Raw genomic sequence first — 27,501 nt, forward strand, 5'->3', positions numbered from 1 at the left:
CAAGAAGTTCCGTCTGTAGCTCGGGCGCGGCGCCATCCACCGACACCGAAAACGGCAACGAAAAAATTCGGAATTCATCGGCGAGGCTGGTGATGTCTTGGAAGCGCCCCTCTAATTCTCTTTGGAGATCATGGAAGAGGTCAGCGAAGTTATCACAGGATTGTTTATCCACGTTCTCCAGCGACTTCAGGGTTAGAAAATGATCAAACTTCTGAATTCTCATCTGTCTCTCCCAAAGCTTCAATTTGAATTGAAAGGCCTGAATGTCGTCATGCATTTTTGTGATCAGTTTGTTTTTTACCTGAAGTTTAACGTTGAGGCAGCTCAAATGATCAGTGATATCAGTGAGGAACGCAAGGGAGAGAAGCCACGTATCGTCTGACAGCTCAACAATGGCCCTGTTCTTGGTCTTCATGAAGGCGTCAATTTCTTCTCGGAAATCAAAATATCGTTTCAGCACTCTTCCACGACTCAGCCATCGCACCTCTGAATGGTACAAAATTTCACCATATTGGCTGCCAACCGCTTCTAAAAGAGATACAAATTGGCGGTGGTTAAGAGCTCTTGAACGCATGAAGTTCACTGCGCTGAGTACGATTTCCATGACGCTCTTCATTTGCAGAGACTTGCCGCACAGCGCTTTGTGGTGCAAAATGCAGTGAACCGCGGCAAATTGATTGGTGATTCCGAGTGCAGCGAGTTTCGTCCGCAATCGACCAACATGCAAGTCCGCTCTTGCATCCCACCATTGATGGCGCACCGCCTGTAACCAAACAAACCAACTTTTCCCACGGTAGTCCAGCGTGTTCGACCACTCTTTCGAGAACAGAAAGAATATCCGCCCCTGTTGTCGTGCCTTTCATTGGGATTAAGTCCAGGAGTTCCTCAGTGACGTTCAGGTTCTGTCGACACCCCTTACAAAAATAGCACATTGTGCGTTGCCTGTAATGTCAGTGTTTTCATCAACTGGAATAGAGAATGCTTCGAACTCGTGGCATCGGTTGATTAATCCTTTTTCAATGTCTCCACTGATCTCGCTAATTCTCTAAGCGACTGTGTTTGGAGAGAGGCTTATTTTCTCGAATGTCTTTTTCATGCTGTCTTTTTCATGCAGCGACTCCGAGCAGGCACTGCTTCACGAACAGACCTTCAGTGAAACGCTTGGATGATTTGGCGATAAGCTCAGAAATGACGAAGCTTGCCCTTACCGTGTCGTCGCTTGCTTTGGCCGCCTTTTTGAACAGGTTTTGCTGCTTTCCCAACGCCGCCTTCAGTTGAGTAACGGTGTGCTCGCGAACATTGCCAGTGAGAGCACCATACTTCTCGTGATGGCAAGACATGGAATGGCGTCGAACATTGTACTCCTTCGACTCAGCCACAGTCTGGTGGCAGAATAAGCACAACACCTTGTCTCTTGATTCCGTGAAGAAATAAGTGTTCCCATCGCTCCTGAAAGCACCTCTTCTCGTCTTCCACTTGGTGTTTTGCTGACCGCTTGGACAACGACATTGTAGCCCGTTGAACTTCCACAGCAGAAACCTTCGTCGTTTGCAGATTTTCAAAAAAAAAGCAACAGGTCAAAAAGATACCTGTCACATTTACGGAGGCGACAGGCGCGTAGGAGCACAATTATGTAGTGCGCTCTGACTTGGGGCGCCGCTACCTTTCACAGTGCTGTCAACAGGTTGCGAGTCGGAGGATAGGCGCTTGGTTTTGAGTCTCGAAATGGGGCGTTTGATATCTGGAAGTACACAGTTTCAACGTGAAATGTGCAGTCTATTCCTTAGCAGCGCCATGTCGCTCTCTCCCAGGCCATAAATAACGCTGTGACCCGCCCCTAAACGCACGTGGGCGCATTTTGAAGCCGGAACCCAGAAACCGACGTGTGGCTGCGCCCTTTTCGCCACATCTGTAGCGCAATAAAAGTGTTTGACACGAAGACGAACAGGAAAGCAAATATCCGCAAACACCACACAACGCCCGGAAACATTTGCACTTTCGCTGAAGCCTGGAAAACTCCGGTCAAGGGGACGTCTTCTCATTAGCGGCGTGCAGCCCCGTTCGCAGGGTCATAAAACGCCGCGGAGAGTTTCTCCGTGGCTTGTTCTCGCCCAGCCCTGTGCGCAGTGTAGAGTGCTCGATTCACAAGTCTTAGTTGCTTGCGACCATTGTGAACCCGACTTAACGGCGCCCGAATTGAGGGGCCTCCGAAAAAGAGGGGGGTCCACTCTGGTAACGCAAAGCCGTGAACGACGATATCCACGCGTTTTCGAGCAGTCTCTGGCCACCTGCGCCTTTGGCTACACAAGCAGGGCGCGCACTCACGCATTTGCTTAAAAAACAAAAATAATGGAAAGCCGCGGGCCGCATGCGGCCCGCGGGCCGCGTGTTTGAGACCCCTGATTTAAATGTTCGGCGGCCGTAACCTAGGACACAGCTGCGCTGTCCACGGCAGTACCGCGCAGACACCCCGCAGTAAGGATCTTCCGCGATATCTGCATTATTGTGGAAATGCAGGGCGTTACATGGTCCTGGCTGTGGGGGTACTCGGCAAAAAATGCTACGCATTAATACTCTCGTCCCCGCGAACCCTTCACAACTACGGCGCTCTCCACTGGGACGTACAGCAGTGTATACCTGCACATTGGTTGCCAACGCTCTTTCGTGCTTGCGGAGCTCTTTACTTCTGTGACCTTGACTGACAAGTTTCACACCCAGACTAAACGACAGTCATGATGTTACGAAATGCGACACCTAGCGCTATGAAAAAAAAAAAAAAAGAAATCTTGTGCGGACCGCTGCCTGTCTCTTGTCAATAAGTCTTTCCTTCCACTATCCGAAAACACTGGCATGGCCAATGGTATAACCGACATTTTATTTCGGGTGCGGATCCTATAGATGTTCCTGGGAGTTCGCTCTTTCACAAACCAACCTCGCAGGATCAGTGCCCACGTTGTGGCGCTGAACTCAAGATTGTGCATGCGTTTGATGCCATCCGCCCAAACCCATGGGGTCTAAACTAATTCGCGCAGCCGAGTTGTAGCTGCTGCGCGTTAAAACCCCAAAATTCCCCAATTGTATAATACGTGCACGTACGCAGGCTATATTGAACGTTTATACCGGAGTGGTGGGGATGAACGCTGCAACTCCCCACCGCATTTGATGGTGAAGCAGGAAAATAAGTGTACTGCCCTCGCCGCCTGTAATGCAGCTATATAGCTTACTGTGAAAATAGTCGCGGCGACGAATTTCTCACAACAGGCTTATGCATACCTCTACACGGGTAGTCGGTCGCAGGGATTTTTCTACACAACTCCCCGACACCTCCCCCCTCCCCAACACTTCCCCAGGAGGATTTCGACACCCCCCCCCCCCAAAAAAAAAAAGAGATTCCACAACCACAAACCCCGTCCAGGGATTAACCCCCCCCCTCATACATCCCCCTAATACCCCCCCTCCCCCCCAGTAGGATTTCGACAGCCCCCCAAAATCGAAATTCTGGATATACCCCTTGGTCGGTCGGTTGTTGTAAACTTCCAAAGGCCTGGTAAGGGGGGGGGGGGGGGAGGGAATGGGGAGGACGGAGCACTGTTCTTATGATGCCGGCTTCAGGGGTTCTCTTCAGAAGTCGTGCAGACCACTGCTAAATTGCCCGTACTAGGCCGCTTTTTGTGGCATACATGGCGATTTCGAAGAGTGTGTCGTGTGAGACGGATGTTGGGTCGATGTAGGTTGAGGTGTCGTGGTGAGGGGGAGTGAATGTAGGAAATCGACAAAACTTGGGTCAGTGCCAGATGAGGTGGTAGAGATCGGCTGCGATGGAGTGGTGGCAGTAGGGACATCGGGGGGCGTGCTGGGGATAATACCATTGTCGAATGGTCACAGGTGCAGTACAGGTGTTGGTCAGGAACTTGTTCAAGAAGATATCTTGGGCTCGGGTCAGGGTGGGGAAGGAGGTGAGGTGGCCTGAAGGGGTGAGTGCCTTGAGGCGTTGTTGTTTCAGCTGCTTGAATCTACGGAGCCTGATTCCGGGAGCGAGAGTGAGGTCATAGTCAGGGCAGTTGGGCCAGGGGTGGTCCGAGAGGGGCGGCGCCGGGGGTCCATCGGAGGCTATTGTGAGAAGGGCCTCCTGTGCAGCCACGTGAGCTGCTTGGTTCCCAGGAGCGGCTGGTTCATGACCGGGGGTCCAGTCAATTCGGACTTGGCAGCCTGATGTTTGGAGCGCAGGGAAGCGCCATGCAGTCTCCCGCCTCGACTAAAGCGACATCTGCGACCTTGAAGTGTACGGCCGTGGTCTACGACCCCCAGTGAATGAGTGCATGAGTGCTTTATTGATATAGAAAGTGGAAAAGAAGTGGACTGGGGATATTTTGAACTCATTTGGGAGTTCACCAGCATACAACCCAGTCCGGGGGAAGGAAAGAGGGGGAGGGAAGGGGATAGGTGAGAACAAATGGGGACAGAGAAAGAGGGAGATAGAGAAAGAATTAGAGATACGGAGTAGGTAAGGCTGGCCGGCAGGCATTGGGCTACAGCCGTTGTATGCACAACTCAACTCAATTCCACTCCATGAGGGCACGTGGCGCAACAAATGCGGGTTGTGTCTCGCTATGTCACCCTTTAAGTAATGTCATTTCGTGCAGGCGTACCTCACTTTTTGAGAGGCACTGGGTCGCTAGCACAGCCTTATTGATCTGGGATTGGCCGCAAGTCGCTGCGAGCGCTCCAACGAGGAACGAGGTAGAGAAATTGTGTAAGGAGAAGAGGGAGCGTAAACATCTCGCGAGCTTCTGAAGAAGACAAGGAGGTGAAGCCCACCGTCCCAGCCGAAGACAGCCCACTCTTCCCCCGCACACTAGGCCATGCATGTAGTCTGCGCCGCAGAAGCGAAGCGCAGCTGATTACTCAGGTTCGCCGACACCCCACGAAAAATCTTCTAGCGCCCTGAGAACAAAACCAAGACTGCTAGTTTTCTGGGCAAGAGTACTTAAAGGATGCCTCTTGCGAGACATCACCATTGTTGCGTTCTCGCGGAGCCTGACGCTATGAAAAAGAAGCTCCGGTGGACGACGCCGCGGGTAAGGAAACTGAAATCCTTGTTTGTAAAAATGTCCATACAAGGATTTCGGTTTTCTCACCCGCGCCGTCGTCCACTGGAGAGGATTTGTTGTTGGTTGTTTGTTGTTTCTTTCAGACCATGGAGAAATGCCGGTAGCACGGCCTCCATGGCTGGATGAGAGCGCACGCAAGGTGCGCCTTTCATCCAGCGGCCGTGCCGGTAGGCATGGTCACATGGTCACGTGATCACGACCAGCCAATGGTGGCGCGGTGCCGGCAAAATTTTGCGCAGCCTACTTTGCCGGCTGCCGGCACAGTCGGGTGCTGGCAGACTAGCCCGGGAGAAAAAAATACCTGCAGTTCCTTGCCATTGGCTGGTTGCATTCACGCGACATCGGAAGAAACTACCGGCAACTTTTCTTCCAGGGTAATCTGCCGGCTGCCGGAAAAATAGGCGCAGCCAAATAGGTTTCGCTCGTCAAAACGAAGACAAGCCAAAGCCAGAGCTAATGAAGCTGCATCGCAACATGGCGGCCCCCTTAAAGCATGCTTTAAAGTTTGAAATCGTTGCAGAGTGCGGAGTTACCAAAGCTAGGACCTCAATTTTAACTCTTCCACATGCAGTTGTTGAAACACCGGTGTTCATGCCAGTTGGCACGCAAGGAACCCTTAAGGGACTATTGCCAGAACAGATTGAGGAGCAGAACTGCAATATGATTCTCGCGAACACGTATCACCTTGGCATGCGTCCTGTAAGTGTGGGTCGATTCGGCGCTCAAAATTTTGTCACTTAAACGGTATTGGTTCGAGTTATAAAATAATGCCTTTTAATGCTTTTTTTGCGGTGTGGTTCACGGGGCTCTTCAATTTATATATTTGGACTCACCGTGGATGGTCCGCAGAAAGTCCGAAGAATAATGAATTCAGGATTGTTTATCGGAGAGTTCGCAGCGAGTCCGGGACTGATAATCGAAGAGCTCCACTATTTTGGGTGACGTCAAGTGCAAGAAACCTCTCCCGCGATGAGTAGGGGGCCGGTTGAGCCATCATGGCATGCTGGTACTAGTTAATGGCTCCGGAAGAAGTGGGGAGAGAAGGATAGGAGGTTCAAACCCCCCCCTCTCAAAAAAGGGGCTCAGCCCCCCTGGTATTGGCACGATTGGACAAGTCATGACCTTAAACCAACAACAACAAAACTGACCGGTCCAAAGCGCGAGGCTCCCTAGAGTTTTTGTATGCCTTCTTAAGACATACAATGCATTGATGCAGTCTAGTGCTTTCACACAACTTGTGTTCGTTTTCCAGGGAATAGAAATTTTGGAAATGGCAGGTGGCCTTCACAAATTTATGGGATGGAAAAATGGTCTATTGACTGTAAGTATTGTGCCTTTGGTAGCATCTACATTATCCATGACAATGCTAACAAACACCCACTGACTCATGCCATTTCTTCATATTCAAGGACAGCGGCGGATTTCAGATGGTCTCTCTTGTCGAGCTCAGTGAAGTCACAGAAGAAGGTGTAAAATTTGTGTCGCCATATGACCAGCGTGAGATCATGCTAACGCCTGAAAAATCGACCGAAATACAAAACACCATTCATGCTGACATAATGATGCAGCTCGACGACGTTGTCAGCAGCACAATATCCGGACCGAGGGTCGAAGAGGCCATGCACAGGTCAGGATTTTTTCGCCTTTGCAAAGGGCTGTACAGTTTTGTAGCCCCGTTACTAGGGGCAGCGCTGCACACCTTTCCTTTTCTGTTTGCTCCGTTGTAAGCGGCATTGTGGAATGCTGACTCGCCCAATTCTGCACTGCGCCCATTACAAGGACCAACTCGGTTTAGCACCTCAATCAGAACCGTGGGCTTGAGGAGCACGCGACACGAGTGCTGGTGTTGTTCCCGATCTGACGAGGATGACCCAGCTTCACATTCTGTTGTTCTTATTTCTTTGGCAGCCCTCAAAAACTTGATTGAAAGTAAGTTCTGCTTTTGCAGTCTTGTCAGGGTCAAAAGTTTCCAGGGTGCAGTCACCGTGCCTGGAGCAGCTGCACTCTGCCGTGGCGGCGCTGGCACAAACGACGCTCGCGGATGCTCACCAGTTATGGGGTTAAAGGAGGGTGAGCAGGAATATTGTTCTTGCTCTCGTACTCTGGTGCCACAAGAACTAGCCAGCTGTTCCACGTACCTCTTTTGCAAGTTTTTCGAGGGCTCTTTGTGGGTTTAAAAGCGGTGACCGTAGTAATGGAATTGTTTTTCCGCTATCGCCCTGCTTCCAGCGAAGTGCTCCAAAGCTTTTTCACACCCATCGTGTTAGTTTACCTAGCCCACATCTTGGGTTTGGATTTCTTATGCTTAAAGTGCTTTTATCTTGAAGCATTGGGGCCCTGGGGGACTACTTCATAATGGACAGCAATAATGACTTCAAAATCTTTGGTATGTGGTTTGGGAAACCTTGAGAGGGTGAGTTGTGGGAGGCCAAAAACAAGGAGGGAATTGGGTTTCGCATGTGTTTTTCGTCGATTGACTTTGTTGAACTTGCGTTTTGTGCTGCTTGGCTCACTTTTGTCCTAAAAGCAGCTCAATCCTTAGTGGTGCTGCTGCGAAGCCACCCTGAAACAAAAGGGGGGGGGGGGGGGGGGGGGGGGAATGAAGTTTTGTGAGGTGGCCTTAGTGGTAGGATATGTGCCAATGTATTTGTGTAAGCGATCTGCCCCCCTCCAGGGCTTTTCTTCTTTTTTAAGTGAAAGCTTTGTTGGTGGGACCGATGGTATCTTTTAAAATTTTTCCCATAGACCGGCTGGTCGGCCGAAAAAGTTTTTTTGATAAAATCTGGACGCACGGCACGTGTGTGAAACCGGGCTTCCATTGTGTCAAAACGTTTACTTGAAATCGTGAAAAAGGAACAGCTCTAGATAAGACAATACATGCATCGATCGTAAAGAAGGAGTACAATAGTATACCTTTATCTCATAAATCATGTATCGGTATACATTTAGATTGTTTGTAGATGCGTTTACTCAGTGCGCTAAAAATCATCGCATGGGTTCGTTCTTCGTTTGCGATTTTTGTCTTTGAAAGTTTTACGATCGATTGGACGCACTTTTAGCGAAGGTTGGACGCACTTTTAGCAAAGGTTTTGACGTCGTTTTGGCGAAAGAACGCTTTCGCACTTCTCTCAACTTTCATTAGGAAGGGATGGTAAAGTTCCTACTTGCCAGTGGGATTAGCTCTATTGCAGAACCTGATCTCTAATTCTGGCAAATATTACGGGTCACTCAAAGAAAAAAGAAATGGCAGCATCTCCACTTCGTGGACGATGGCGAGGGTGCGGAGTACGGGGACTCGAAATGACATCCAAGTTGCGCCCCAAGTGACATCCGATTTGCGCCTCGACCGTCATTCAATTTGAGCCGTGAGTTGCACCTTGATTATTCCCTAAATGAAAATAGAACTCACAGCTCAAATCGAATTTAGCTTGATTTTCGCTTGATGGTTGTGTGCGCACGGATGGACGCGGACGGACATTGGGAGGTCCTAAGGTACTCCTCACTGTTACAGGCGAGGGAGTAAGCCGTTTGACTCTTGGTTATTACTCACGGTCGTAGCCGAATGGGTAAGACATCTGACACTAACTCTGTCTGGTCTACCAAACACAGGCTCGAATCCGGCCGGTGCCTGCGTGGTTTTTTGCAATTGTAAATGCTATGTGCATGGACGCGGACAGACATTGTGCGGTCCTAAGGTACTCCGCACCTTAAAGGCTTTCGTAATGCCACAAAGCCTGTAATGCCAAGCAACTTGGAAGGGGGAAACGAAAATAAAACATCAGAAAGGACCAGCTTTGATTTGTGAATGCAGATTATGATTTAATTAAGTGATTTAGAATGCACATGCGCTATACTAACGATGAAGAACTCGTGTAGGAATACGCGACTAGGTGAGCGCTTGTGCATGTTTTGGCTCTCTGTGCTTTTTGCCACTTATTTTGCACTTAAAGAAGCTGATGCTCGATGATTAGTGACCCTGTAAACAAAGTTTAGGTTTAACTGGTCGAAGCTATAACAGGGCTATAATGCGCACTGCAGTGGAGGGCTGCACATTAATTTTTATCACCTGAGGATATGTAACGTGTCCTGAAATCTCGACACACAGCTGTTTTCACTTTTCACCTCTATCTGAAATATGGCCGATATGGCCGGCTGGGATCGAACCTGTGTCCTTGGGCTCAGCAGCATGGTGGCTAAACCACCACAGTGGGTGATTCGCTAAACAAATGTGTGCACGGGAAAGTAAATTAAAAAATAAAAGTAAATTCCAAAGCACCGGTACCCTGCTGGCGACAGGAAATGACATCAAAAAAACTTCAAAGCGCACAAATAGACGGGGACAAAGAGGAGGGACACACACACGTGCAAGCATGAAGCGCGTGTGTGTGTCCCTCCTCTTTGTCCCCGTCTATTTGTGCGCTTTGAAGTTTTTTCGATATCATGCACCAACTAGCCCAACTTGCGGTATTGAGACAGGAAAGGAACATAAGGACAGGCAGACTGGTGCAAGCGCTGAACTTGGTTTGCACTGCAATTGCTGTTGCGTTCCAAATCCGAGGATTTACCTTGCCAGGAGGCCCAGCACATGCAAGTAAGCTTCATGGCTCCAAACACTGCACTGCGGAGCATTACGGCACCACCTTGGCAGCAGCTCTGTCTTGCCAGCGGCGCACTCGCATGTTGGGAGCACAAAAGGTAATAGGGCAGCTGAACGACACACTGGAAGACGGGCCACTTCATGGTCACAAAAACGTTCGACAGCAGTCAAGCGACAGTGATGTCCCTTCTGGCCCTTTTTTGTCCCCGCAACCGGCAAGCGTCTGCAAACGGTGTTGACGGTAGCATCGCGACAGCAGAGCACAGCTTCTCCAGGCATGGTCGCTCTGGCCTGGGAACTATTGGCCATCACGGTACATACTGAAAGAGAATGGCTAGAATACAGCTTCAGACCTCAGAAACAATTAGCAGGCACCTTCACACCTGCCTAGTGAAAGTATGCCACTGATGCTATCCTTAGTTGCAAAGTTAACCATCGCTCACTCGTAACATCACTGGTGTGGTGTTTTGCCTAGAAGGTCAGTGGAGAAAGTGCTGTTCCGAAAACCTCGTATTTCCACTGTTACCAGTTCTCAGGGGAACATACCTACATTTAAATGTTTTTTTTTTTTTTCTTACATGCATCTCGAAAGTTTTTATTTGTTTCCTCATTGGTTGGAATGAAAGCCAAATTTCTGAAAGACTGCAGCAGAAACCTGATTTCTTCCCGACTTTCAAAATAACAACAGATTTTTCTTTCTTCGGCATCAACTTAGAATATTGCAAAAAATAATGACCCTATTATAACCTAATGTTTGTAGTGTGACGACAGTACTGGGTGGAGTCGCTAGCCTGGTTATTTGATAAGTAAGGAAGCATTTTATGCTCTCTCTTGCAAAGTGTTTTGGGGCTAGTGTTCACTTCAGCGCAAACTGTTTGGGCATAGCCCTGTAAAAGGCCAGGCAAGGTACTTCAAAATTTGGTATTAAATGCAGAAACACCATCTAAAAGCATTCTTCAGCTGCAGACAAAAGATACAGGAGGAAAAGAACTGTATCTGATTTAAATTCTTCTAATTTGTACCTCTAGCACTTCGACACATACTTCGAGGTATACTGTACTGGGTTGTATGGAAGGTCATTAGATTAGGTCATTGTCCCGCAAATTTATTAACTTCATTCTTTAAAGCTAAAGGGTATCTTGCCACCTTTTGAGAGAAATGTCAGCGACCCTGCCAACTTTCGCCACTGAGCAGTAGCTGGCTGGTTGGAGCTGTAGTTCCTGTGCTCACTTCTTGCGAACGCATTTTGCCGTGGGGTTTGCCTGTGCCATCTATTATTAGAGGCACTGCCTTGCCAGCCGGTCGGTATGCCATGAATATGCGTAAATGATTTGTGGCTTTATGCGCCGGTGCAGAGCAATGACTTTTGTTGTAGGAAAACCTTTCTTGTAGCGAAATGTCAAGAAGAAAAAGCGGCGATGAAGTCGCAACATAGCAATATCATTTAAAATGTGTACAGGATAACCAAGTTGTAACATCGTGGCTGCGGTACTCATCAGCCGTCAGAACTTTCAACATGGTAATGTGTGGAGCCACTGAAAGGCCGGATAATGCGTGTTGTTTGAAGAAAACGAGTTCTCCTATGCCTGCTGGCAACACGGATTGTTAAAATTCGCGAGAAATTTAATACCGTTTAGGTCGTTTCTGGCTTCTCCTAACCTGTTGTGGCACCTCATATAAGCAGTGACTGAGTTTAGAAAAATTGTACACAAGGCTGCGTCACAGCTTAGGTGTTTGTAGTCCTTCTCCCTGGTACTTAAAAGCTATGATGATTGTGGCCAAGACGTTTCGCTGCTACACTCGGTAGTCCCACCTGGGGCCACAGGCACTGTTTGTTTAGAAAGAGGCAGAATACTAAAATGCCCTTGTGCAGTATGTTTGGTTGCATGTTAAAATAATGATGGTTAACAAAACTAATTCAGGGTGCTTCAATATAGTAACGTGGTTATTCACTTTAGAAGCTAAGACTTCAATTTTAAAGGGGCCATGCAGACAAAATACAAGTTTGTTTTATTCGAAAGATTTCGTGTTTTGTGGTGCCCCCAGCGCTTTTCCAGAAGCAAACGATGCTTTATTCACTGACAACTTAATCAATTTAAATTAAAATTTTGACTCTCCCGCCAAATCGTGTTTTTTCGCGACGTCTGCAATGATGTCATGTGTGCTGGGGAGCCTTGTTTACCGTTAGTCAAACTAGATGGCGCCACCATGCTGTGACGGGCCGTTTTCTGCATTTGTTTTTGACCGTATTTGTACCTCGCTTGTTTTTGTTAAGTTAGAAAATAATCGTTTTGTGAAACATGGTGTTCGCTCGACAAATACGGTTGCCAATCGGCCAGTGTCGTCTGAGGCAACCCCAAAACGCCGCAGTGCTGTGCAGCTAAAACAGCATAGTGCGTGCAGCACCAACAGCAGTACGCATCGGTACTTCTATGTTTACGTGCATTTTCGTAACTTCCACTGTTTACCCCATTGTTCTTACTGCTATAAAAAGAATGTGCCCTAAATGTAAGCGCAAATAGCTCGTTTGGCAAGCTTATAAGCGCTGCCTAATTGGTGTTTGCTTTTGCCAGACTCAGCCAATTGCAGAGCTGGGCACATATGACATCATAGGTTCTGTCGCGGGAAATGGGCTAGTGGGTCGCATGGTCATTCCCTTTTTCCCTAATTATGCAGCTTATTTGAGCGAAGTTTACATTAAAAGTGCGGTCAATATGATTCTAACGAGGCAATCTTTCGAATGAACCAAATTTGTGTTTTGTCTGCAGGGCCCACTTTAAAATCATGGGCCAGAATGAATGACTGCAGTTTTAGACTGGGATAGCAGTGTGTAAAAATGGTGTCCCTGTGTAGAATCCTGATCTCTGTGCCACTTTGCTCCAATTGACCTGAAAAATGCAGCTTCAGAAGAAAGCAACGCATGGACATGAAACACAATCCTCGTGCTATATACCCTGCACACTTTGCACATATTCTGCTCAGCCTCAATTTGGCAGCTGCATTTGTGCTCCCGTTTCATCAACCTTGAGGTGCTTATGACGCTGTGGCAACACTTCTTTTGCAGAACAATCAGGTGGCTTGACCGGTGCCTACACGCTCACAAGAAGTCAACATCGCAGAATATTTTTCCAATTGTACAGGGTGGCCTGAATGCTAGCTGGCGGAAGCAGTGTGCTTTGGGTGAGCTTTATTTTCTTCAATATGCTCTCTTTTCTGTACACAGTAGTGAAGACTGACGAATATATTTTGCTGTCCATTGTTTGTCTTTGTGCACCGTGTGCTTCATTAAGGGTCGCCTTTGTGTGCGCTTTGTTTTTATCCTGCAGAACTGCTCAAGCGAGATGTTGCTGGCTATGCTATTGGGGGCCTTAGTGGAGGTGAGAGCAAGGACGACTTTTGGCCCATGGTGGACATTAGCACAGACTTGCTTCCAAAGGACAAACCCCGATACCTGATGGGGGTTGGGTAGGACTGCTCTTCTTGCCTCTACCCTTTTGGTTTTCTTTTCTAACTTTTACTGGTGCTGTTTGTGGGACTTTAGTAAAACACTGACTACACAAATCTTGTGTTCTGAACAAGGTTGCAGTGTATTCCAGGTTGGTTATGAGTTGTCATTATACGTTGCAATGTGTGTTAGCATCACTCTCTTGCTCAGCGATCTGCAACCATTGTCGACCCTCCGAAAGGTGCCAAGAAGTCACTTCCCCCTGCTATTCCTTATCTGACTCTTTAGACCTGCTGTGGCAATTGGTGTTAGGTGAAGCATAAAAATTGTGTTCAGATTTGGAACGCTGCATGTCAAGGAGGTCAGTGAGGCGGGCCTGCCATACTTGGGTCAAGTTTTGTGTTAGTATTCTGAGCTAGTTGGTACAGTAGTCCACTGTCTTAGCTAGAGCAATGCTCTATGCACTTATCTTCTCCTGCCTTGGTGTAAGAAAAATTAGGCACAACTGCTGCGTTGCTCTCACGTTTAAGGGCTAACTTAAGTCCTGCGTATTCGTTTGAAGACTGTTTTTTCAGAATTCTCGAGATATGCCAGTCTAAAGTCCAATATGTTGCTCCAGCTAAGCTTGTGGATGACCGTACATACTTTTAAAACCAAAACTGACTTGGAGATGCAGAAAAAAAAAACGTACATGTAGAGGGGCTCCAATCACCGACCAAAAAATTTTTAAAGCCGGTGTCGGTGGTGTCTGTAGCAGCGAAGTAGCTCCCCAACCTCAAATGGGTGCGACGCATTCCACAGTGAATGCTTAGCCTCCTAAATTATGGCGTAAGCACGCACCTTTGTGGCTTAGGCAACACCTGGGAATGCACAGAGGGAGTGCTGTTGTGACATCGACACGGGGCTGCAGCTTTGTTTGGCTGGCCAAATCAGTACGCTGCAAAAGCTAAGGGACACAAAAAAGGCACGGCCAAATGAGCAGACGTTACTTGCAGTGCAAAACCCGAAGAAGCATTCGGCGGCGTTCAATGGGACAATCGAGCTATCGCATTCACGACTCATGAAAGCGGCTTAGGTGACCTTAAAGTTGTTTTTTTTAATGCTAATGCCCATGCAGTAATGAATAGAGGTGAAATCGAAATTGAAGATCATCGTCATCATCAACAACGACAACAACAACAACAACAGCCTGCTCAGGCCCACTGCAGGGCGAAAGACCTCTGCCATTGACTTTCCAACAGCTTCTGTCCTGCGCCACTTGAGTCCACTCTTGGCCACTGAACTTCCGTATTTCATCCCTCCATCATGTTATTGGCCTTCCCCTTCTTTTCCACATCTCTTGGTATCCACTCCATTACCCTAATTGTCCACCGGTTGTCGGTTCGTCTCACTACATGGCCAACCCAAGTCCATGTCTTTTTCTTTACTTGAACTATGATGTTCCCTGACACAGGAAGCTCGTTTGCTGTTCCTAAGTGTCACTCCTGTCATATGCATTCCATGGCCCGTTGAGATAATCTAAGTTTACTTTCCATTTGTTTAATAAGGTGCCAAGTTTCTGCTCCGTATGTCATAACAGGCAGGATGCACTGGTTCTACATTTTTTTTTTTGAGCGAGAGAGGTAGCTTACTTTTTATTATTTGAGAGTGCTTGCCCAGCTAATCAGAGCAAACACCACTTGGATTTGTGCAATGCTTGCACACTGTACAGGTATGTTTTTTTAATTTTTCCACTAAGGCAACGGATGGTGTGCAGCAAAGGCGTCAACTTTGCCATCATTCGCGAGTTCCCTGATAATTTCAAGTGTGTTTGCTCTGCCCCAGTATTTTCTTACTACGAAAGGCCAACTGCACTCAGAATTTCAACCTCCTGAAAAAGTTATTTCCGTATTGGGGGTGAGATGTTTTAGTGACACCCCCTGGCTCTTGACGTCGGCTTAGGGACTCGTGCCGCTGTCGTCTGCTACACTCCACTTGGGAGGGGCAGCAGTGCCCGTGCTGGAAATCGCCTGCTTTGTTGCTTTAGTGCATTAAAAAGCGATTTCTGGTAATTCAGTTATTTTTGCCAGCTTCCGACACATCTGAATAATTTCAAGCTGTATCTCCCACAAGTTTGCAACACAGGAGGAGAGAGAGAGAACAGCTTTCTTCAGAGCATAGTACAGCTTTCTTCATAGTACAGCTTCATAGAACAGCTTTCTTCAGAGCACGGTCAGAAGATCTTGTCTAACTCGTCCTTTCTAGCTTATTCACAAAGATCAGCACTCAGAGCTCCTTGATAAGTATTCATAATGCGTAGGCTTCCCTACAGTATTTTTGAGATACTCTTATGAAAACTCAACAGTCTAATGCTATGTACCAAGCAGCGGGCCCCTACGCACGCATCAAACAGCAGGAAATAAAGCGGCTGTCTTCTATTTCTTTCTTTGTTGTTGACTTGTATCAGATGAATGTTTTCTTTTCTTTTCTTTTTCTTTTTTTTTTTTTTTTTTTTTTTTTCTGTACCCAATGCATTACTTTTTCTGCACCGTCACAAACGTCTTATTAGTAGGTTTGGGGATGGCTGAAAGGCTCACAAAGATCGTGTGGATATCTTCTTCAGGCTGTATGGCATACATTCCCTTCTTCACAAATTCGCTTTCGTTATGGCTGCGTGCAAAACAGTGCATATCTGCAGCATGCGTTGTTTATTGACATGCAAATACAAGAAGAACGTTTCTGCTATGCAACCACAATCGTGCACCAGACAACGTTGTCTGTAGTACACGAAGGCAGGCGGCTTTTGTGCTCCGAATTTATATCGTAACCATCGTTATTGTACCAAACTGACTCTCACCCCGAACAATTATAACATGATTACAGCGTTCAAGGCTTGATATGCTCGCTAACGAATGCAGTAAATAGCGTACGTGCATATATTGCAGGAATCGAAACCGATGAATATTTCCAAGCAGCTCTTTATTGTTTTCCAGCCCTTCCAGGCATAAAGAACAAATCCTGGTCTACTCAGGATGGCGTTCTATGAATTGAAGAAAATTACTCTTACTCTCTTGTCCTGGACTGAGGACCCGGCCCACTAATCAGCTTGATTTTACTCTTAAATAAAGTTTTCTCCTCCTCCTCCTTTTGCTCCTCCTCTTGAGTGTAGTTTTCCTATAACGCATATCTGAATATTGGGAAGATATGGCTGTGGGAAAGGTACTGAAATATTCCTCCAGGTCTAAACAAACACAGTGTTACTGTATCTTTACCGTATACGTGACTCGTTTTGCTCAACAAACCTCCACACTGGTTAGTAGCCTAGTATAAAACCAGCACGCGCTATACACTAAGTGGGTTATTTGGAACTCAACCTACAGTTTTTGCAGCCCATAGTGCATGTCGGCATACTTTCATGCTACGACAACGTAAAGTGATGTGATACAATACTTTCGAGCGTTCGGCAAGGTGGCAAAAACTGTTTTACCTTACATATGATTACGGGGAATCGTAATGCCTTCCGCCAAAGCCGACAGCCCAGAAGGCTTGGAATTTGTTTTGGTCTTGTATTTTCACTGTTCTCGGTTACTAGCAGCTGGCTGTTCCTTTTGTTTAAGAGATTGCTTAATACAGAAGCTGAAGCCTAGCTCCGACTAATCGCGCTCTGCACAGGACCGGCTTCGCAAGGAATGGGGCGATGCCGGCAATGTTTCTTCCGGATCGGTATCCAAAACTATACTTGAACTCACGCCTTGAGCTAGTGTATTGCGATTTTAAGTCTATTATTAGGGTAAAAAGTTACGCACACGCAAAATCTGGTGCGGACAAGCATCAGACGCCAACCAAGCACAAAGAAACAGCAGGGAGAGTGAGCTCGAGTGAAGCAGATGACAAATGTGAGAATCCTTAAGCCAACGTCATGGAGGCACGCTTCGCAGTGCCTCCCGTCGTCGATAACAGCTGAAATACATGTATCCACGGCGCAAACAACCACCAAAAATTGGAGATTTTGAAAGCGAAATTGAGGAGAGCATGGCCTTTACGGCCAGGCTGAAGTGACATTCCAGCCGGCCCAGCCATCGAGCAAGCGGCGGCAAGTGGCCGGCAGCCGGAGCAAACTTGCACACAGCACTTCACCCTCGCCACAGTCCTAATAGAAGCACGCCCAGGGGACAGGGTTGCCAGGTGTGGCGATTTGTCGCCAAACTGGCGACTTTTCGAGACCCATGGCGACGGAAATTTCAGTGTGGCAACTTGGCTACTTTCTGGCTGCTTTGAGCTTTGGTGATTTCATATATTTCCAGGCCCTTCTAACTCCCCACTTTCTACAAAAAGTGCCCTATCTGACCTTTCACTGCACTTCAGCTGTCGAGACAAACTGAACAAATGGAACTGATTAAACTTTCTGGCAGATGACGGCGATCCGGCAAAGTTTAGACGAATCAGTCGCTCAAACACACCACCGTACTGCGCTAACAACACAAATCGAAATTTGCCTTGCTTTTTTTAATATCCGGAACCTGATGTTGTATGAATTGCGTCAAAGCCTTCAAGCAACGCCTTCGGTTAAAGTGTAATGCTTCAGTTGTTTATGAGAGCTTGAGATTTCATGCAGAGTGGTGAGTAGTGTGTATGACAATGTATGATAGGCACGGGAATGTAAAGAGGCAGCGAAAGTGGTAAAACATGGTGTGCAGCGAACGCCCGTTTTAAGTCCTTCTTATTCTTTGAATGCTTTTACCTAAACTTGCATATTTTAACTTTTTTGTAGAGTAGGCAACTGCTGTCGCTTTATTGCACCAAAGCAAATGAATAAAATTTGTTATGCAGTTTTCTACTTCTCGTAATTTCTATAGGTTTACCGCTAAGGTAATCGAAAAGTGCTTACTAGCATCACCTTGCATGGCAACTTTTCTGGATCCTTTTCAAACATTTTTTTTCTGAGGACCTGGCAACCCTGCCAGCAGAGCTTGACCGGTTCTCCTGGCTGGCAGTAGGAAAATGCGCAGGGCCGGCCACAATGTCACTTCCACGTCATGGCTGTTTGCGTGATCTGCCGGCTTGTGCACCGTCATGTGCGACGGAGCTATTTTGAGCATCTCTAACTAATTAACAACACATTTCACGGGGCTACCAGTCATCTCCCAGTTAGTGTGGTGGTGCGTACTGTATGTTCAAAGTAAATTTGGCTGAGTTGAAATTTGAGTGCAATTGGCCTGTAATATTGCACTGGCACTGGCGGGATACCAAGTGGCTTACTGGCACCCCCTCTCACGGGTGGGGAATTCGTGCAGTGGCAGATCCAAACTGAGCTTTCAGGAATAGGGGGGATCCATGCACTGCAGTGCTTGTTCAAATGCAGGTGCAATCCCCACCACTGCCTGCATGATGTTGGAATGTTGTGGATTGCCCCCCTTCTTCACAACCTGGGTGTGCTGTCCTGCATTTCATTGAACGTGAACTCTTGTCCTCAAATTCACCTGCCCGCTCACAAAGTGTGACTTGGGGAGTGCAGAGCAACTTCAAAGTAACTTAACTCTAGCACAAACATCTACCTTTAACGTCCACCTGTATAAAAAAAAATAGTAACAATAATTGCATGTAATTTCGTGCTTTTGATGTTTTTTTCTTTTCTTAAATGCCCTGTTGGTTGAATAGCCTTTGTACAATTTTAATCTGCATTCGAAGTAATCTCATTGAACTGTTGTCTTGTGTTTCTGGACCATTCTGATTGTGCTGTTGCCTATTCATTGTTTTTGCATGTTTTTATTGGCATTATTGGCCTTAGGCATTGCTGCATTTAGCCCCTACACTGAAACAGGCAGTCTAAGTTGCTTTTATGGTTTGCGCATCATCCAAAAGTGTCTCTAGAACCTGGTCCTCATGTGTGTCACGTGGAACCTATGGATTGCGCGAGTCTTCTTGCAAATTAAGCTTGATGCCCTTGCCTGGATCCTGGAGCGCAAGCAGGAGCTTGCATGCTGTGACACCACTGTTATGGCCCCTTGATGTTTGGCACGTCTGGGTGTCTAGCTTATGCCCGTGAGGCCTTGGGTAATGCCTAACCTGCTGCCTACCAACAGATCTTTAGTGCCACATGGCAGCCTCCCTATCGCAGCACCGTGCTGTCTTCCCATTTGCGCTGCACGCTGTGTGTGGCACAATGACGGCATGTGTGACTGAGGTGACATACAGACTGACATAGGTCAAAATTTTCCGACTGTTTTTCGACTGTTTGCACCTTACTGCAAGCACTTGCAGTAAGGTGCTGGTTACTATTGCATAATAATAGCAGATGATTTTTGGGGCCCATCGATAACGTTAGTTGTTTGCGTTCATGATTTGAGAATGGGGTAGGATGATTTATTGCAATGAGAGCCATTATCTGAGAGACTAGGGATTATTCGGGGCAAGAAAGCCAGTATGAAAATTTGGGGTCTCAACATGCCTTTTGTCCTTTAAGAATGTGTGAACCTGTGCTCAGGCTCTAGTGTCTCAAAGGACGGACCGTGTGGTCCCTATTCTTATTGCAAGAAGAATCTTCTTAGTTTTTTTTTTTTTTCCCCATTTTTCTTTTTTTCAGTTTTGCTGTTGACTTGGTCGTCTGCAGTGCACTGGGATGTGACATGTTTGACTGTGTGTTTCCAACCAGGACTGCGGTATGTAGCCTACTCGAAACTGGTTCTAATAAAAGCCGTTTTGAGATGATGAAAGGCCCTGGGCAACTACTCCCCTGCCCTTTAAGAAAAAATAGCATGAAGCTAATCAATGTTTTGTTTAAAAATGCAGTCTAGATTTTATTTCATAATTCAATAATGGAGCAAAGAGAATTTGTTCAAATTTTCTTGGCTTCATTATTTGCCTTGCTGGACTCCTGTACAGTTAGATGCGTGCCAACTCTGTTACTTGTATATATCCAATATTAAAGAGGCCATGAAGGCAACGTTCCCTGTACAGTTAGATGCGTGCCAACTCTGTTACTTGTATATATCCAATATTAAAGAGGCCATGAAGGCAATGTTCAGTCACAAAATGATTACTGTAAATGACAATAAAATACGCAATGTGGAGGTCCGATCAGATGTAGTGGGAGCACAGGAGTGGTGGCTGAGAGGCATTGCTATGCCACCTAGGAAGGCTGACGGCAACCAGCAGGCACGTTTTTGAGGATGCGTTTGCTCTGCACCGCTACCCTATCAGATACATTTAATCATCGTTCTGTTAATGTGTTGGGCTGGGCATAACAGTTTCCAAAGGGCAGCGCTAGGATATATACGTGGGGGCTGGTTACATTGCCGCTCGCAGCCATCTGGGATGTCCAAATCCACTACTGTTGAGATTGAGGAAGCTACGTACACCCAAAAGATTGACGAGGCCACAATATATGCATGCACGGTTCCAACGCCTCAGTGTTTGCCCGTTGTAGGCTCCTCGTTTCCTATTCAGCCTCGTATGCTGAAACTTGGGCCACTTGTGCTCTTATTGGCAGGCATCGTTCAATCAGGCTTAAATGGTCGAATTAAAGTTTAAGCACCTGGGCAAGATCTGCATCGTCCAGAGCAGGAGAATACATGACGATGGGTGTACTAGAAATTGCTAGTACTTTTAAATGCCGACGGGCTCAGTTCCAGGATCGTCCCTGGTGGATTGCAGTGTTGGGATGCTATGTGGAGTCAACATACTAATACCTGTCCGTTTGAGTTACCTCCCTCTATTACATCTTTGATGATGTTGCGAAACATGCGATGCTGTGGGAGAATTTAAATTTTGTCTCTGTTTGGTTAATTCAGTGAATAAAGTGTCGTTTGCTGCTGGACAAGCACTGAATACATTGTAATCTTTTGTATAAAACGATATTTTGTATAAACAGATCCAAATCTCTTGTATAAAACGAAGTTGTAAGTTCTGTTCATGTGTTAGTGCTCACACTTTTTTTTTCTCCTGGTCAGAATTCATACAACTACATTTGTCGACATTTACATAAGCATTGTGTGACGATAGAGGCACTCTGCTAGACAGGTTGCCGTCTTCTGTGCACGGCCAGGCACAGCTGTGGTTTGGTTCAAACCAACAATAACATTATGTGTAACGTCGTAAGAGTCAAACGTCTGTGGTACGGGGCTCGGTTCTGGTGGGCATTTGACTGGTAGTTATCAGCACTGGGTTCTCCTATTTATTGAACAGTTCTTGCCTGCTGTAAAGGCTAAGATGTTTCGCTGCTGAGTGCAAAATGGTGGGTTTGATTTCTGACGATGGGGACTGTGTTCCTGGTTGAGTGGAAGTGCAGCGATACTCGTGAACGTGATTTTTGGCATGCATTTGGGAGCCCACTTGCAATTACTTGCATGCGGTTTACAGTGTTGAAACAGCTGCACCATCCTGTGCCAAGTTGCCTGAATCGCACCAAACATCTTTACTTGTTTGACAGTGCCCAAATTGTGCCACGAGATATGACTGCCGTAGTGTTGCCAAGCCTTGATTGCCATAGTGTGCCAAAACCCCGCGGAAGTATCTCGTTTTCAATGTCATCGAGCACCTAGCTGTGAACAGGGCACAACTGTGGTTTAGGTTTGGCTTAGCCATAAGGCCAACGGTGCTGTACCTTTTTCTTGGATTCCTTCGTGCCTCATTTGGCAGTTTTGCCTCGCTGGTTTTGGAAGCTGCTCCACAGCAGGTTGAAAATGCGTAAAAGTAACGAGTATTTTTTTTTTTCTTATCGCAAACGGGTAGAATCACATTTGTACGAAGAAACTCTGTTTAATTGAGTGGGTGAGCTATGAGGATCCCAGCTTGCAACAGGCCCACAACTTTTTGTCCATGTATGTATTGAACAGGATCTTTGCCACTGAGGTAGTGAGTACTCAGTTCTTGCCTATCATCCCTAGGGTTAGCTTGTGTGGGCAGTGGACTTTAATTGTTTGTGCTTTCTAATGTAGTACTGTATTTTAGAGTGTATGTTTGGTGCATGCTCTTGGTCGAGGCCACAGGGTGCTGCGGTAGCGTAGCCAGAGTTTGTTGTCGGGTTGCCAGGGCAAATGGGGCCCAAGCCGGCACCGATGGAGGAGGCAGAGCATGAAATGATGAATATGTTTATTCACATGGCGAGGTGATGAGATGCAAATGCAAAAGACTGGGACGGCTTCTTATATCTTCCCAGTTCTCAAGATTTCCCCAAGCTCCCCCCCCCCCCCCCCCTCCCCCCAGAGTAGTTAATGGGGATGTGGTTAATGTGGTCTAATGGCACAGCAACCTTTCAGTTATGATGCGCCAAGCACCGGGTAAAAAGTATTCTTGCAATTGAAGTCGTTCATGGATGCTGTTCAAGCTGCCGTGCACCACTTCCCAATAAATTCATAAGAAACGTGGCTGCCCACATGCACTCAGTGAAGTGTGTCAGCTCAGGTGACGATAGGTGGCAAGCGTGGTGTTCAGCCCCTTATTCGGCATGATGCCAACACTGTAAAGGGGGTGCAGCGCAGTCATTCGACAGAAGTGCGTTCCAAGGCTGATCCATAACTGGTTTGCTTTAGTCGGTTCACACCCGTGGTCATCTGTAGCCGCGTCCCCAAAGGTAGGGGATGGGGGAGGCAGGCTGGAAAGTCTTCATCGAGAGAGAGGCATAGCTGCGAGAGAGAGACATGCAGCAGCATTATTTTTCTTGGGTCAACAGCCAACGCAAAGACAACACGTGCATGGCAGCCCCAATCTTAACAAGGGCCTGTAGGAACCAAGACAAGCACAATTTTCAGTAACGACAGCCACTCTTTTCACGTGCTATAATGATTTGGAAGCAGTTTTTTTTAGGACTAAATCAATACCGATAGTGGATAGTTAGGCAGCACAGCGGGCTTGCATAAGACAGAGCGACTGCTAGTAGTTTGTGGAGCAGACATCGGAGCCACTGGAGAGCATTGCTGATAAATCTTCCCTTGCAGAGGTTCGGCTGTGCTCTGGTGAGTGGAGGTCAGCTAAACCTCAAGAGCATTGAATTCCGCAATGACTTCCGCCCTATCGAGAAGGACTGTCCCTGCTCCACATGCCGTCAGTACACACGAGCTTACCTCCACCGTATTGTCAAGCAAGAGACTGTCGCCTGTCATTTGGTCTCCGTCCACAACGTGAACTACCAGGTAGTATGCCATCTTCTCTACTTTTGGTGCTTATTTGGTTATAAAGCTGCCGTGTGGAGCTATTCGGCTTTGATAGTTTTAAACAGCTCAACTTGTGTCTGTGCCTGATGAACTTGTTCTGCCTTTAATCTTAAATTTATGGTGATTGTTTATTTTGCTGTTCAGTTTGCATATTTATTAGAGACTTGCAACTATTCAAAACGGAATAATTTGTGAGCGGTGCTTGCTGTCATTTTTAATTTGCAACACACTTTGATAGCTTCAATTTGCGGTTGTATTAATATGAATGCAAATTTGCTTTGCCACAGAGCATGCCCACTCTTCCGGCCTCATCGCACAGTATGTGCCCTTAACGGGGACTCACCTGGTCACATTCCTAGGGGACTTGCTAACTCATGACTGACAGGCTTAGAAACCATCATGCAACAATATGAAAGGTTTTACGAATCCATGAAAATGTTCCTAACAGCCGAGCTTGCTTGTTTGAGGAGTATATCACTTCTGTGCTTAAATAAAAAAATAAACAAGAAACACATTTTGGTTTAGCTAGTTTGCACAAGATGGCGCTCGCTGTTTTGCAAGCGAAATTTTTATTTTTTATGTGTATCTTCAGCGCATAATGCCCCAACTTTATCTTTTTTTCTCCTCCAGTCTTTATGGAAAATTTAACAAACGTCGTTTATGTTTGTGTAACAGCACAGGTTTGCGATGAATTGGGTAAATTAAGGTAGGTTTTAATGAACTGAGGTGGCAAGGTGAATGTGAAACAGTGGCTGGCTGACTTGTATTGACATACAATATTGGTTTAGTGGCTGAGCTATTCTGCATGCAAGGTAATGGGTGGAATCATCGTTTCAAGCAGAGGGAAAAATAGACAAACATCTGTGTATTTGACAAATAATGAACCACTTAACCGGAGTAGTTCATCTATATTAAAAGTGTTTTTTTACTTTTGCGTTGTTTGGCACATGAAAGGCAAGAATTTTTTGCATGTTTTGAAGCACTGCATGATGTCTCAATAGGAGCATGTTAATTCATAAGTTATGTACACATAGGAATTAGGGCTGTGCAAATCTTAGAATTTATTAGTCTGGTTGGATATGAATATATTCAAGAATCACAGGCTTTGAGCATCAAAATGAATATAACATATTTGCTTATTCTATTTTTTTTTAATGAGAACCTAAGAAAGACAGGCAGTGTGTGAGTAATGAAAGGTATTTTTAAAACAGGTGCTAATAATTATTTTAACAAGTGGGGGTCACGAAAATCATGTTCAGTTGGGTTGAGTTTTATGCTAATGAATGAAAGAGTCCGTGCGTGGAGGTTTTGTTGATTTAAAAAAAAAAAAGGTGGTCTAGGTAGATTAATCAGTAATCCTATTCTGCGATGAACCCCATAGCCCAGGTGTGGCTTCTCTGCACAAAACCCTTGAAAAACACAAAAAAAAAATGGGCGTACCACTTGTTCATATTAATAGCGCTACCGACACAGACAAAAAGAAAAGGGCCGTGTTTGTGCCCTCTTCTTTTTGTCTGTGTCGGTAGAGCAGTTAATATGAACAAGTACCAACTCTCCCAGTCTTCTGTTTTAGTACCACTTGTGCAGAGAAAAAAAAAAAGGGCGGCTTGTGCTTTAAACTCACTTTGTTGTGCAAATGTTAAAACTGTTAATGTCCCTGGAAAGGGAAGGGCATAAAACTGCTGCTGACATAAACATGTACTAACCTGTCATGGTGGCATTTTTGCTAATGTGATGTGCTGGTAGACCATGATGTCAGGGGCTTGTTTCTCACCTGCCACTGGTTGGAAGGGAAATATAACAACGTGCGTGGGTAGGAAAATCTGCCGAGCATTTAAGAGCCTCGAAGGTTCTCAAAATTCCGTAGTCTTCCACTGTGCTACACCTCATAGCCCAGGCGCACTAGGCCTGTCACAGTAAGCTCAAGAATTATTATGGTTGAAAAAAAGATTAATGCGCTGTGCATTTATGGCTTAGGAACTCCTCTGAGAGGGATGAACACGACTGTGCGAAAGTCTAAAAATAAATTTGCACTTCTCTGCGCCGCCTTTAAAAGAGGTGAAAATAAAATGAAGAAGTGGCCAACTTATTGTTCTTAGTAACCACTTCCATTGTGCTGCTGCAAAAAATACTGGTATGTGTGTGAATAATCGTTGTGTTCTCCAGTGGTTGGTCAAAACCGAATGTCAAGTTCTTTAATCGGAGGCATATAGAGTGTAAGAATTTGTGGAATTTTGAAATCTCCTAATATTTGCTCGCCCCTGTTGAAAAAATGTAAAAATGCTGGCCAGAGCCAGCACTTGACCGTTTGTCAGCCACGAGTGTTTGCAGCCAGCCAAGATGGCCACATTTGCGTGTTAGTGAAGTGCACCAACTGAACAGAAAGACTGTACTGGTACTGGTGGGCAGCAAACGCCGAGTTGTTTCCTTGAGGGTGCAGTACATTACCCCTGCCAAATTGACCTGTCATTCTTGTGGGGGCTTCCGCAAGCATATTGCTCCAAGACTGATTCATTTAGGGCAGCGTGTAATTTGCCCTCTAATAGTCTATGTTCTGTTGAGATGGAGACGTGTTTTTCATCGTTTGATCCTATTCTCTCTCTCTCTTTTTTTTTTCCAAGATGAGGCTTATGAAAAGCATTCGAAACCACATCAAGGCTGGAACCTTCGTTGACTTTGTGAAGACTTTTATGAAGGCCTTTTATCCAAACGCCAACTATCCTTCGTGGGTGGTTGATGCCCTTGCATCTGTCAATGTGCACTTGGACAGTTGATGAGCTTCTTGGCGTGACCAACATTTGCCGCAAGTTTTGCTTCCCATGTGGCTCCGCATTTTGCCATAAATTTACATTAAAAAGCTTTTCTGTAAACTGGCTTAATTTGTCCTCATTTTATTTGTTTACCTGCCATGTCTTTCTGTTCTTTACTTAGGAATACATGTTTTTCAAGATTGTTCATTGTGGACAAAATGTTTTTCTTTTAAAGCAACACTATGTGCTGAGCAACTTTTGTTTTGAACTGGTCATCTAAGTAAGTCCGTAGCCCTCCACTACAGCGCACTTCATAGCCTAGGTGTAATTTCGGTGTGTGGCGCCTCAATCCGATTTGCTTTCTCTGCAGCAACTATCTTGCACTTGGAAGCTGGCTGTCGTGATACTGCTGGCAGTACTCGAGGGAAAACACATAATCAAGATTGAAACTCAAAGGATGGTGACTGCCTGTGGTGTTCATAATGCATTCAAGGTGCAATCTGCACCATTTAGAATATTGTCACGGTGCAACAACTGATCAGGGCCAGTACAACAACGGAAAAGAGGATGTATTTGAATGAGGTTTCGCCTGATGCCTGGTAGCAGTCACACACACAGAACACGCTCTCACGAAGAGGCACGTCCTAGTCTTCTTCACGGCTTAGGCGGGGATGATATTACGCTTGTCACCTCTATGGTGGTGATGAGGATGATGGAGAGCCATGCCAGAATGGTGCACACCCGCTCCAGATGATTGGCATGGCCAACAGAGATTGCTGCGTCGGCGCCGTCTGCACTCCGTCGCAGATTACACACATAACAATATGTACGAAAGTAAAAGTCGCCAAATATATATACTCGTCTTGCTATACTCCTCAAGAAAACATTTGTTCAAGCTCTGCTAGTTCCCTTTCACGATCTGTAGGGTAGCCAGTTGTGTAGACAAACGTAAGCGGTGGCAATACCCCCCCTTGAAGGTTTTGGTGCTTTCTGTTGAATGGTGGAAGCGAGCAAAAGTAATTAGGGTGGAAAGCGTGACAAGTTTCGTAGTGCACCACACTAGTCTTAAAGGGTCACTGAAGTGAATGAGTCGAAGTCTTATTTGTGGCTGGCAGAGTTCAGAGCCATAGCTTATTTCTAATGGGTGGAAGGAAAAAAAACGTCATGCACAGTTTGTGGCCACTGCACCGTTACCGTATAGATATCACACTGGTTTAGAACGTGTTTTAATGTCGTCTCAGCTTCCAAAATGCTGGTTTTCACAGACTTTGTGGTTAATATCAACTTTTTCTTCATTCTACAATGCCTTGTTTGGTGATAAGTAAGGCTGAAATTTCTCGTTGCTGTTCCCCTTCCATTTTTTCGTGGCATTAAAGAGCACATCATTGGCTTCCACTTTCATTGCAAAAATTGGGAGCAAATCATGCTGCTGTCTTGATATGGCGGTGCCTCGTACAAGACGGTAGTC

The 27,501-nt window shown here is 46.2% G+C and overlaps 1 protein-coding gene across 1 annotated transcript; it reads left to right on the top strand.

Moving 5' to 3' along the window:
- Positions 1 to 5,548: 5,548 nt before the first annotated feature.
- On the top strand, positions 5,549 to 26,160 carry Tgt (tRNA-guanine transglycosylase). Its single transcript, XM_077678206.1, has 8 exons — positions 5,549 to 5,810; positions 6,364 to 6,432; positions 6,521 to 6,738; positions 12,773 to 12,888; positions 13,035 to 13,173; positions 19,716 to 19,791; positions 23,068 to 23,262; positions 25,905 to 26,160. Exons 1-8 carry the CDS (start codon positions 5,568 to 5,570, stop codon positions 26,055 to 26,057), a joined length of 1,209 nt encoding a protein of 402 aa, XP_077534332.1. The 5' UTR covers positions 5,549 to 5,567; the 3' UTR covers positions 26,058 to 26,160.
- The last annotated feature ends 1,341 nt before the right edge of the window (positions 26,161 to 27,501 follow it).

Source organism: Haemaphysalis longicornis, unplaced genomic scaffold, assembly GCF_048455015.1.
Source record: "Haemaphysalis longicornis isolate Haplotype H1 unplaced genomic scaffold, Haemaphysalis longicornis Haplotype H1 scaffold_1, whole genome shotgun sequence".
Taxonomy (NCBI): Eukaryota; Metazoa; Arthropoda; class Arachnida; order Ixodida; family Ixodidae; genus Haemaphysalis; species Haemaphysalis longicornis.